General features: G+C 42.1%; 1 protein-coding gene across 6 annotated transcripts in view; it reads right to left on the bottom strand.

Moving 5' to 3' along the window:
* Positions 1 to 625: 625 nt before the first annotated feature.
* Positions 626 to 13,545, bottom strand: part of arhgap10 (Rho GTPase activating protein 10) — a 43,978-nt gene continuing 31,058 nt past the window's right edge. For 3 of the 6 annotated variants that reach the window (XM_034534675.1, XM_034534645.1, XM_034534660.1), the window contains 4 exons: positions 11,416 to 11,581; positions 6,014 to 6,115; positions 4,428 to 4,519; positions 626 to 2,093 (listed from right to left, as the gene is read on the bottom strand). In XM_034534675.1, coding sequence (XP_034390566.1) covers positions 2,005 to 2,093; positions 4,428 to 4,519; positions 6,014 to 6,115; positions 11,416 to 11,581 — 449 coding nt within the window. In that variant the 3' untranslated portion in view covers positions 626 to 2,004. Of the gene's footprint in view, positions 2,094 to 4,427; positions 4,520 to 4,578; positions 4,745 to 6,013; positions 6,116 to 11,415; positions 11,582 to 13,545 lie in introns of those variants that run through there. The other 3 variants (XM_034534684.1, XM_034534668.1, XM_034534652.1) reach the window with 2 other exon arrangements.

Raw genomic sequence — 13,545 nt, 5'->3', positions numbered from 1 at the left:
TTTTTGGTATTCGTGGTAGACAAAGCATGTGTGTTTATACTTCTGAATAGTGCTGCAGCACAGTGCTGCTTATTATGTAACGCAGGCCAAAGCACCGCGTCTGGAGGCCATTTGGTGTGTTGATTAATTACACTGATGTAGTCGAACAATTAACATGTGCGAGCGAAGGCTGAGAAGTAAATGGATCAGGGTGTGGGTGGGTGTTTTTTTTATCCTCCCTCTATTAAAGAATATCATCTATTTTAATTTCACCTTTTGGAAGGTTTTTTTGGAAGTAGCTTTGCCATCGGCTTCAAACGTGGACGGGAAGGCCAGCGCTCCACCACACGTCCCAGTGCAATATACTGGCTGCAGAGGGACTCCTCACTCCACCAGTCCTGTGTTCTCAGACAAGAGATGACTCATCACTAAATTAGACACCGTGCTAGATCTGACATTGGTAACTTTCCCCACATATACATTTGACAAGTATAGTAGTAGAAAAGGGACTACAGTGCTTTCCTTAATTGTCTTACTCGAAAACTCTTGTACATGAGATCTGAGAGTGTTTTGATTGTTAAATACAATATTCTATTAGTCAATTATCATTCATCACATTTATTCCATGGCAAGAATACAAAATACGGTAAAGAACAAAACATTCTTTATTTGTTTAACATTGATCAAGAGGATTACCCAAAGGTATAAAAGTGAAAGAAGTCAAGGCCCTTTGAAAAAGTCATAAATCTGCTGCTGAACCAAAGCTCTCAGAAATATTAAAGCGTCCCGTTGAACAGCTGAGGGATGAATTGTAATGCGACATGTACACATGCTAAAACCAATCCATATTATAACCTGTCCATTACGTCACAGAGACTTGTAAAACATACTTGGCATTCATAACTCTCTCAATATTTAAAAGGCTATTCAAACTGCACGGATGTAAAACTTTAAAATACTGCATTTTGTGGTCCTATTGATAATAAAACTTTGATTTCTAAATCACTGACGTAGAAGATAAAAATAATGCTAAAATCTCAAGTTTTGTGGGAGTGTCTCTTTTCTCTGCTCAGAGGAAACTGAGCGACGTTAAATATAAGCTTTAAAAACAAAAACAGATCATCACAAAAACCCTGCCCAAATTGGTTTCGGTCATTACGCCCTAATTAAATTGACCTCTGCGGACGCCGTCTGATGCTCGTGTTTAACTCAAGAGGCTCATCAGTCACCAGGTAAGGCGTTTCATTGGGTTTCTGTAAAGGAGTGCACCAGGAAAACAGTACAGAGTGAATTAAAACAATTTTTTTTTTAAAGTCATGCAATCAATGTGCCAATTAAATAAAATAAAATTACAATAGGGATGTGCCTCGTTTTGAATATCCAAATATTCCTTGAATGACAGAAAAATCAAACATTTTTAAAAGTGATCGCGGTTAACGCCACAACTTGTTTACATACATACCTGTACATACATTTACGCTGGGTGTTCTGATGGTTAAGGCACGGTAAGTAAAAGTATCTCTTAAAAAGCTGAAAACAAAACTGTGCATCATTGTCAAAGACGATCGAACGCTGCTGGAAAAAAACATATGAACGAAAAAAAACAACCGATTACAGGGACTCGAGTGCTGACATTCTTCCTTGCAGTTTGTGAGGATCGCTGGTCGACTTGGGAGTTCATGGATACCATGGATAACTGAGGGAGAGAGAGCGAGGCCTCAAAGCTGCTTCTACAAAGTTACCCGGATGCATCTTTGTATGCAGCAGAATATTGGAAGTGCAAAACCCATTTTGTGATTACAACGCTGGAATCCGTGTGGATACTCAAAAGTAAATTCAAACAAAGAAAACATGTGTCACAAAAAGTCTACTTTGCCAACAACGTCACTTGCTTGAGAGGATTCAGGGATTTGGGTAAACAAGGCTCTTTGGTGAACGTCAGAGTTGAGGCACATGCATCTCCGCATAGTTTCTCCCCGGTGGAAAGGTGATAGATAACGTGTCCATAAATATTCCCATTCGGCGCTACAGCATCTCCACATAGTTTTCAGGGATGAGGCCCCTCTTTCCTTCCAGCTCGCCCTCCAGCCAGCCCGGCTCTCTCGACTGGGTCACTGCAGGAGGGGACACAGCGTCACAGGAGGGGGGGGGGGGAACGACGACACAACAACAGCACAGGGAGGGTGAGGGTGGGGGACAGACAGAGGACACAGAGCCTCCGGTGAGTATACAGCATATGCACGTGTCAGAGCGAACAGAGCACAGGTCTGAGGCAGATACAGTGATTACGTGCCGACGCTAAACCCCTCTGTGTCTACTGTACATGTCAAGTTCAGCTTTTGCGTCCTATTTTTCCTGAAAAGTGTCCCCCCCGAGCTTAACCTCCGCAGCAAAAAGCGGCGCTCTCACAAGCCGTTCATTATGACAGACGTGTCAGAGGAGCCTCCTCAAAATCCTCCCAGGATTCTTTATTTGCCGACAAAGTGAGCCAATTTAAAATCTTGGAGTGCACTTGCAAGTCAGCAATTGCATAGATACATTGTCAGTGAGAACTTCTAAGGCCCAATCAAGACATGAACTTATTCAATACTTCTTCTTCTTTTTTTTTTTTATCATAACGTGTCTCAGCCAGCCTCGGGACACAGAGATATATGTTTAACGACAGTTGCTCGTCTGTGTCTATTGAGCACAAAAATAACAAGGAACTTAAAACCCAAAACTTTCATACAGGTGTGATCAAAAGGATTCATCAGCCTCCAAAATTCAAAGCAGGATTTGAACCTGCTTTCAATCCCGGATTGACTGACAGGTCCTCCAATACGAAGGCTACCAGAAGGAAACCACTCTTTCTGCATTATTAATGTTTTCCAAAGCCCCCCATCCTCTCCCCCTCCCCCCGTCTACATGAGTACAATAACAAACTGGCATGCAATTATTTCTAGTGCAATTCTTAAGGATATTTATCATCAAATGTATTTTTTGTGTAAAGTATGTTTATGTAAAGTCAATGAATAATAAAGCCTATCCTTAGATGGAAGGAGACACTTTCTCTCATTGCACCATTTATAATCAGCACAACTAAAAACTATAGAACTAGTGTTGTATTTTACACTCACCTGTGATTCCATACTTTGTGTATTGTTCACATTCACACTAAAGAAAACTACACTTGGTCAGTGTATGACTGAGTAAGTCATGTGCACATTGTTTTATGACACACCTAAAGTGAAATTAACCAAACCAACAGAAATTCAAATAAAAGGCAGACCGCCCCTTTAAGAAAATAAAAGTTGTCCTTGTCAGTCAAGGGTCAGGAAGCATCGACATTTGTTGATTTTTTTCTCTTTAGACACACTGTATGTACAGCGGCTTGCTCATATAGTCAGACCTCTTGACCTTTTTGTACATTAGTTATGCACATAGCTCGGACTAAAAAATATATAACAAATACATTTAGAAATAACTGAAGAGCGCCTCAAAATATGCAAAATGTCCTCCAGATACTGCAGATGTCAAGAACAACCGCATCATGGGACAATCATTATTTGAAGTCAAAGTGTTGACGGATCGACAGAATATAATAAAACTACACAAACTTTGCCAAAAGAAACGCACATAATTCAGTAATTCAAAACAGTTAAGCTCCAAAATAAAATGTCAGAGCAAGAGAATGGCCGTTAGAACCCAATCTAATTTAGTTTTTGAAAAACGTGATACCTCATTCATTTTATGTTTGTTATTCTTTAGATAATACAAGTTTGTATTTATGATTTTGAAATCCACTCTAATAAATGAAATGTTGCGATTGTATCCTGTCATTAACGATGAAACATTGATGCTTTCATGTGCAGGCATCAAAACAGGAAATAGTGTACGTACAGTAGATAGAAATGTGATTAGGGTGAAGTTTGAGTCCTCAAAATCCATATCTATTAATGTCAGTTGTCAGATTTTGATGTTTAGATCATTACATCTTTGATGGAGGATGGTTATATCTGCAGGACAGTGGAGGTTTAAAAACATTAAAAAAGAAGATGTGATTGCAGCTTTAAAGCAGAAAGAAAAAGACAGCCAATAAACTGCAATGCATTGTGGGACCCTATCAAAAGACATCACCACATGTTTCCCAGTGAAGACTACAGCATTGCTATAGCGCCTGTGTCTCACAAAAAAGGCGGAAAAAAAGGCGGAGAAAAAAAAGAAAAAGAAAAAAAGGAACTACAAAATCCTCATTTCCTCTGAGAGTGATTAAAGCTCAGTCGAGCTTCTTCCAGACACACTGAGGAGCAAATCTGTGTCTCCTGCCCGCCCTCCCTCCCCGTTCTCCTTCTCCTCGTCTCATCTCTCTGTTCGATTGAAGATCAGATTGGGTGTTTCGGTTTTTCCTCCAAATCCAATATGCCAGGGCTGGTTCTAAGTGAGCGACTGGTGTAGGCGATAACACTTACCGGCGTTGAATATTGCGCCGACCTGGAAGGAGAGCTCAGAGTCGTGCTCAGCCTCACATGGGTACACTGCCTTGGCTTTCCTGCTGGTGACACTGAAAAATGAAGGCAATCAGTGAGCTGGCGGAGCTTTGGGGAGGATTACCGCACAGTTCAATCTGGGCCCGGGGCCGGTTTGTTCATTCACTCGCTAGCCTGAAACAGCAGAAATGGGCCAGGCTGGAATATAAGCAAAAAGTACTAAGAGAGGAGCCGGGCCACTACACACCTTTCTTTGCCCCATCTCCAGTCTAGACGAGTCAGAACAGACCCATGTGCACCTGTGTGCATACACACAGACACACACACACACACACACACACACACACACAATGAGATGCATCGCCGTTTGTAGCAGGTTTTGTACAGCCTAAAAAAGGCAGGCACACATCGGGTCCGCAAAGCAGACAACCAACTCTGGTGAGATAATTAAAAAGTGGCGAGGGGATTCTAAAGTGGGTTTGCACACAAACAGAGGTGGAATAGAAAATGTCCTCTACGGTGCTTCAGCTTTTAAATTCACATTTGTGAGCTTTCGAAGCTGCATTGTAAATCAGCTTGATGTAAAAAAAAAAATTTTTTAAAAAGGCCGCAATCAAAGAAACCATATTGGTCGCTCCAAAAACGTTAGAAAAAAAAAAAAAAAGTGTATTTAGGCAATTGCAGTCTGGAAAACATAACAAAAAACGTTTCCACAGAAAGGTTGTTTTGCCCACCATTGCAAACCGTTATCTCGAATGCCAGCAACATTACCATGTAGAAATTGTGCCTTCAACACACGATGCCCTGATAAATATTTCATATTCTTTCTGCAGAGCAGCAACAATGTAGGATGAGAGAGGAGAATAGAGGATATACAAACTGAAAAAAAAAAAAAAAAAAAAAGTTTGTGGCCACAGAGTTGTCAATACAACAATGTTCAGCAGAGTTTTTGAATTCAGATTTTAAAAAAAAAAATGCACTCTCGCATTTGGAAAAAAATGAGGATTTGTATTTCTATGAAAAATAACATTAATGGATTGCCCACAGAATGGCCGAGCTGTTTACATTTTTTTCTCGGTAACATCTGAAAGCACTGGAAATGAATTCATCACTTGGTCTCAAGGAAGCGCGGCAATAGATCAGCGTAATGGGCAGACTGGATACACAGTCCATCCGGTTTTCTCAGATTCCTCTGTGAGTATCTGAGGTGTGACTGAAAGGTGAGAAAGTTGCTGCCATAGCCGACACTTTGCATTGAGACCCCTCAAACCAAATCAAAAGGCTGGTGAATACAAGAGAAATAAAAAAAAAAAAAAAAGGGAAAATACTGATGTGCAAGACTGCAAGAAAGATGTTCGACGAGTGGTTCTGTTGGGTGAACGTGTGAGATAAGACGGGCGAGCGAATGGAGCAAGTGAGTGAAAACAGAGTGAAAGAAACCCAGAGTGTGACATTCAGTCAATATGAGAGTGTAAAAATGACCAAACGGAGATAAAAGACAGGCGAAAAAGTAGTTCAACTGGGAGGGAAACAAGCAAATAGTCGGAAAAAAGGGAACGTCGTCTTACCTCTCCTCTGGCTTTTCTTCGTCAGAGGCAGCTGTGCTGGAAGCAGGTTGGCTCTCTCCTGGGGCTCCAGTGCTGGACCAGGAGGCTCCTGCTATGGGGGCCCTGCAGATTTAAAAAAAGTGTGTTTCATTTAAGTTTGAGTCACCACAGATCCTATTGTGAAAACGCGGCATATCCACCCTGAAGACTCCAGCACCACCACGTCTTTTAGCTAGAAAAATGAAGAGTGCACACAAAAGGCAGCGAGAATGTGGCCTCATGTTAAAAAAAAGTTGAACCTGGAGGGTTTTCAGCAAAGCGGAGAAGGCGACAAACAGATGCTGTGTTCTCATGCGGCGTTCTCGTACATTGTTACATTTCTCACTACTGGTAGCAGCAACTGTAAGTGGTGGTATCAGAGCAACAGGTGAGCTAAACTGAGCAACCTGTTGTTATGGAGACAAGGTGAGAACACATTTCTACACCAATCTAGAGCCCTCGTGAGGGTAAGAATTCGGAACAGAAGTCACTGGTGGATTTCAACAAGCATTATTTTAACTAGCGGCCTCCACATGTCCACAAAATGAAGAGGAATTAAATCATTGCAAACTGCGGTCAATAGAAGACACCAAACATTAACATTCAGCACAGAAGTTAGAAAACACAATACATAAAACATTTTAAATTAAGTTTTAGATGAGTAATGCATCCCGGGCTAAAATTAAGTTCTTTATTCAAGTTCAATTTAACTTTCTTTATTTGACAGTCAGTTGTTGACTAGAAACACATATACACATATGTATATATATATATATATATATATATATATATAAATAAATATAAAATAATAAAAATACCCCTGGACTAATGGACTTTTCACTGAAAAAAAAGAATACATGTTCCATCTCATGTCTTTCTACTCTCCAGCAGCTCATGCAATGGAAGTTGCACTTTGAATTCTCATTATGTGCCAGCTGTACATTTATCCCAACAAGGCCAACAGGCTTCCATCAACAAATTATCCATTCTTCATCCAACCCCATCTGCCTAAGAGCCTCTTGGGGAGGACCGGCTCTCGCAAAAGGGTCCACATTAACCTGAAAGGTAGTCGTCAAGAGAAACTTCGATATTTTTATCTGTGAGGTCTGAATTTTAAATTCATGCCAAGAAATGATTTGAACTTCTGCATCAATTTCCTGTGATCCATATCTCGAGCCAACTAGTAACTTTTTCTCGAAGCTCAACTGGCTCAACCCCCGACCTCTAAACAGAACGAGCTTATCATAAAATTATCATTCCGCATCGCTCATTCTGAATTCACTCCCCATCGATACAGTCAAATCCAAATTATTTAAAAACCGTCATGAATTCTGGAAGAATACGTTTGTTTTTGTGTTCCCGAGAACAGACACAAGTAAAACGGTAATTCAAACCTGTGTGCAACCACCACAAAGAGTGACATCAAAAGAACGAACCCCATTGAAACAACAATGACGCTTTTGTTAATTGTAAAGAAACACCTTGCGAGATAAAAGAGAAGTGTTCTGGAGGCTTACAAGTGCCCACTTTACGTCATTTGTTCTTGTCGCCCATACATGTACATTCAGTTCCTACAGGAATGTTTCAGACTCTGTATGTGTAACGTCAAACTATAGCACTCTGACACGTTGGCCATCAGCCTCATCTTTTACAGTAATAGCTGGTCTTTACACTGGCTGGTACCAGGGCCAACGATTTCCTGGTCGACCTACATGGAGGTAGGGGTCCTGGTAAAGGCAGAGAGGAGCAGGAGTCTAAGCCAGGCCTCCCTCTGTGTTCCATGCCTGCCCCGGGGCCAGTGCTAATACAGTACATAATGAGCAAATTGCTCCTAGCTGCCGCTCCCATAGAGACGTTAATAAAGGCAATTAGAGGAAGCAGCTGGGGAGGGGCTGGAGGTGGAGAGGATGTTGTGCGTAGCGGTTACGTTGGCACTGGTGGAAGAGCGAGAGCACGATGGCCTCAAGGGGGAACTTGGGAGGGGATCTTGTGTGGACCTAGGTGAGCACTCGGCGCTGGGCTCACGCTTCTGCATCCCTTCCTCCTCCTCCCACCATTTCTCCCCCTGCCTCCCTCTCGGTGCACTTGTCCATCCCCAGCGGTGGCTGCTCCGTTCGGGCCTGGCCTGACTGTGGGTGATTTATAGCTCTGCAGCAGTGTGGGGGCCACTGTGGTGCTCAGCTGCTCCACATCAGCATGGGGGGATAGTGCGCTGCAGTGCAGCAAATCCACTCATTAACCTGGGCCCAGGGACAAACACGGTCTGCCTGGTCACAGCCAAGAGAGGGGCGAGCAGAGGAGCACCAACACTTCGCCCACCTGCAGGTGAACCCACTCAGAGACGTGCAAAACCCCTGACTACCATTAAATCAAATGCATGCGCACACGCACACACACACACAGGAAAAGTTGAAGCATCTAACTGCTTATTTCTGTTGAAAGAGGATTAAAAAGATCTTTGAAGATCTTTGAAATAAACAGATAGCTTAATAATTATAGAATAAACAGTAAGGGAAATTCAGTGAATATCACATGGTTGCCCTAGAAACTTGTTAAATGTACCAGAGGTAAATGGATGCATCCCAAAATTGCTTTCACAATTATAGCTAAGCCAAACCGAGGGAAATCGTTTGCCATTTCTCTTCAACCAAAATAGCATCGAGCTTTGAATTGCTCATCCGTTGTTTTCCCTCCATCACAGGCCTAGCTAAGCTTCTACAAACATGATTAAATACAGTAAATGGGAATCGCGTGAAAATGCACTGTATGTGAGGCCCTCATTAAAAAAAAAAAACTCTCGAGATGTGAGGCATATATAAACATAATATGCACGAACATGTATATAATTATACACCATTACCTGGGATTCCAAAGTCAAGTGCTAGAGGTCATTTGGTTCATTATTTCAACCATCAGGGTTATCACACAGTATCTCACGCTGCCAGGTTGGTAGCAGGGAGAAATTCATCAACAAGAGAGGACGGCTGCTTCTCATTACTGCAGGAATTTCACCCTGCAGTATCCAGGCCTTGTTGATCCTGGCATGGAGCTAACGCCGGGATGAGCGGGGCTATTGACTGTCTTTCGACTTAAGACAGAAGGCCAGCGGTGGGATTTAGCAGCGTTTCTAGACGAAAGTGGGATCAAACCAACGGCCGAGCTGCGCGCCCAGCCATCAGCCAGTTTGGGTGGGCAGGAAATAAGCTCTGATCCACCATTTTATGATCCACAGCTGTCTGCCAGCAAGAGCCATGGAGGGCTGAACGTAGGGCAGCAGAGAGGAAGGAAAAGTGCCCCCAAAAAAATGTAACCTCATTGGGCAGGACTTGAGGCAACGGTACCACTGGGAGAAGCTGTGACTGAATTTAGGGAGAAGAGGAGAAATGAGGCAAGACATCGAAAATGACGGAGATGATAAATCATGCCACAGTCCACAAAAGAGTCGTTGCACGATATATAGTGCGTCAGGACGCACTTGTGTATGACCCGGCAGATTTAGCTGCAGCTATCCAGCAGGAACCAGAGGAAAAAAAAAAAAAAAATGCTGTTTTCCAGGTGCACTTTTGAACACACCAGAGTGCAGATAATACATTTCTGAGAGAGGCTGGAAGTACTCTCGCAGTTTCCTTCCCGACTGCTCTTTTTGGCTCGGACTGAAGCCGGATCCCTGGGTTCCAGGCCAGAGAGGTGCTGTGCAAACAGGTCTCCACCATCTCACACGCTAAGATGTACGAGTGAACAACGCCAGGGCGACACCCTGTGACATATGGCGCAAGTCTTCATAAAAAGGGACAGGGGCTGCGGCTATAAGGGTAAACAAGATGAATATATCCCCAATGTCAATACGATTTGCACGGCCAACGCACGGCCACCTGTCTCCCAAACAAATAAGAGCTGAGATTTACGACCTCCTCCTGGTTGCTCCTTCCGTCCTCCAACATGATGCCACATATGTGAGAAAGTGCAAAAAATAAATAAAAAATACCACCCCAAAAAAAAAAAAAAAAAAAAAGAGTTGTTGGTTACATAAGAACAATACTGGAGAGCCATCCTGCAACTTAGAGCATGCACTCGCACGCGCACGCACACGCACACGCACACGCACACGCACACGCACATGCACACAAAGTGAGAAAGGAATCACATTGTCCTCTGTCAAGTTGTGAGGTGGATTTGTTTTTCTTTTACGGCTCTTTTCAGCTGATGGAAAATGAGAAGGGGACAGTGAATGAAGGGAAAAAGTCTATTTCAAGGTGAATCTGTAGACATGACACCGCAGCGAGTCTAACATCTGCAGCATAACCCAATAATTCATCTCTCACATCAGCATTCAAGACAAGTCACGGGCTGGAAAAACAACAAAAAAAAGGACCAAGGACTTAGTAGTGAGAACAGAAAGGAGACGCCAGAGAGAAGCAAAGCACCAAACTGTTTGAAGGATTTTCCGTCTCGTATTCTTGCAAGAGACCAAGATAAACATTTGGGCTGACACGAAAGGTTAATTCATGTAATTTTTGGATCATCTCTAAACGATTCACAAGAGAATTTAGATGCTTACTAGCTTCGGTTCTGAGTCTATTAACAATGTTGAAAAATCAATTATTGTTCGGTGACATGGTTTCTCCTCGCTAAATACTCGTTTTTACCGAGGCGGAAAAGACGGAACTGTGATGCTACGAACGAGTACAAATATTTTCAGTCTCTTTTTGAGTGCGCTGATTTGTTAATATAGGAACAATTTTCTCATCATTCTATTCTGCTGCAATATGAAACATAACTGGCAGTTTAGGTCTTCATCAAAGGTTCAAAAGAATATAAATCAAATCCAACTGTAAAATGTCCCTAATGAGAATAACAACAATACTTTTAAACACTACGACTGGTAACTCACATAATCCCAGTAATGATAATATTAATAATAATGCAACCACATAAAATGTAATGATCCCGACAATAGAACATGGCTTTACACTACACATGTAGTTTCCCGTGTAGTGAAAGTGCTCTTGCTTGAAGTCCAAGCTGTGTAGCTTAGTCACAAACCATTTGAGTCGCCACCCACATCGCCGATATGTTCAGCACATTCATATCGTAAATTAATGAAGTGAAAAGAAATGGCAAATTCCAAAACAACCATGTTGAGCCCAGATACTCATAACACTGTGAATGTGGTAGAATTCACTTGAAGCACCTTTGAGCAACTTTGGCCGTTGATGGTTAAATAGTGATCAAAACATTGAAAATATAAAATTCCAATCCATACAGTGCACACGGCCCACATTTGGATTCATTCATGACTCTACTTTCTTCAGAACCAAACTCCTGCATCTCCAGTGATGCAGTCGCATAGTGACTTGGGACTTGGGACCGAGCGAACCTCTCACCTGGAGTTGCTGCCTGAGCTGAGGCTGGTGCTGAGTGGGACATGGTCACTCTTCTCTGCAGGCATCTCCGAGGCCGAGGCCGACGATGACTGGGACGATACGGACTCATTGCTGCCCATTGACGTCTCATCTGCAGCTAGACTGGAACCATCTCCCACTGCTGACACTTGGATGAAATGTATATATGTATATGAATAGTTTGTTTTAATTACTTGCATCTTTTCATTAGTTTTTTTTTTTTTCCACAGTAAGAGATCCCAGCCTATGCCAGGTTACTGATGATAGCTTGCCTGATAAAAACGCTGAATAATTGATCAATACATAAAAGGCAATGCTGCATCGACAGGGGATTTTATGAATCAAACTGCTGTCAAAACAGGCGAAACTTACAACCAAGTTGGTATTGTTCATGATAACACACTTCTGCAGTCGTAGACAGGAAACACGAGAGAGATCCAAGCTCTTTTATTTAAATTTGACTGCCAAGTAAAGATCCTGCTTTTGGGAGACGGGAGCGGCACAGAGAAACTACTAATGTTAAAAAAGTTTTCCCCCCCACGTATCAAAGCATTTAAATCAAAAGCCCATATTTAATTGAGATTAAGTCTGAACCGCTGCTAGGCTTATGGCCTAATTATTATCAAATGTAATACCATCATTCATACATTATAGATGACCCACAGATGCACGACATCATTGGTTTGTGGACTGTACGGTTTGTTTATTGTATTTGGTTTAAACTGGGATTTTTTTTACATTAAAAGGAATGACACTCATTCATTTAAATGCGGTGTACATTCACACAGGTGTTGTCAGTTGGGACTAATTAGACCTCAGCTCAGGTTTAAAGAGTGTAACGTTTCACTTTCCCTTTTGGCCGTGAGATGAATTACATAAACGCTGACGACTTGTGCTTATGTCTGTAGGTGAGATTGCCACAAACACACTTTCTTTTTTCTTTTTTTTTTTTGTAACTTTTAATGCTTCCTCTGAATGCCGAGCTTCTATTTAATCTGGAGCATCCATTCCGGAAACATTATTTATACAATTTAGTCAAATTTCTCTCCTACAGCTGCGGCTCTGTGGAAAACACATCTGTTTCAGAATAATTATATAATAAGAATCATCACCTAAATCTGCAGCTCCCCTTGACTTGAAGCTTTACTTGCAGCTCATTGTTTAGCTGCCCGGCCCACATCTGTACTGTTTTGGTTCACTCGGCTGCTGTTTTCAGTGAAAAACCAAACTGTTCTCTACCTGCTCGGCACCAAACAGCAGACAGATAACTAGGGTGATCGAAAGAAGACTCGCATGCAAACATTCATCGTTTCAAAATGTGCTTTCACCCGCTGAAGGCCGAGACAACTTACTTAAAAACAATTATGTGGCACTCATAAAAAAGACGCCATGGTTAAAAAAGGATTACGCCTTTCATCCCTGATATTAAAATACCCCGTGCTAAAAAGATGGCGTGAGGGAGGAAAAGAGAGGCAATCTGGTAAGCAGGGGGGGGGGGGGGGGGGGGGGGGGGGCGGGGGGGTTGACTGGCCTTATATCACAAATTTCTACGGTCAGATTGTTTGGTTCAAAAGGTCAGGTGATCAGCTCACCTGATGCACTATCACTCATTTTTATCAATTATCAGGGCAAACTGATATCAATTTTAAGCATTTTAAAAGACATACACACAAAAGGAAAAATCTCTCCACACAGAGAAGAGGCGACTGAGTTCAAGTGTGTCATCTGTGGACACTGTTACGGCTAATAGTGGTCACTAGGTAACAGAGTAACCATGAGTGAGTGAATTAATTAAAAGCCCAGCTGGAATCAAGAGTAAATACACTCAGATGCCAGTGTCTTCGGTACAACTACAGTGCCACATCCAACCTTTTGGGAAGGTTATAATGTTTATAGGGAGGCGTTGATACAACTTCATGGTCATTTTAAATGATGTGGTTCCTGGTGCTGTTGAGATCTATTGCATTGTACAGGGAGGTGTTTCTGTTATTCTGCTCACTACCCTCATTGAAATATGTGAGGTGTACCTAATATTTAATATACATTTCGATAACAAATCTTACAAGATGACAGGCCGTGTATGTTCCGTTAATTTGTGTAAACCAGTATTTT

The sequence above is a fragment of the Cyclopterus lumpus genome, chromosome 1 (assembly GCF_009769545.1).
Source record: "Cyclopterus lumpus isolate fCycLum1 chromosome 1, fCycLum1.pri, whole genome shotgun sequence".
In the NCBI taxonomy this organism is placed as follows: domain Eukaryota; kingdom Metazoa; phylum Chordata; class Actinopteri; order Perciformes; family Cyclopteridae; genus Cyclopterus; species Cyclopterus lumpus.
This window is presented reverse-complemented; position numbering and strand designations above follow the sequence as displayed.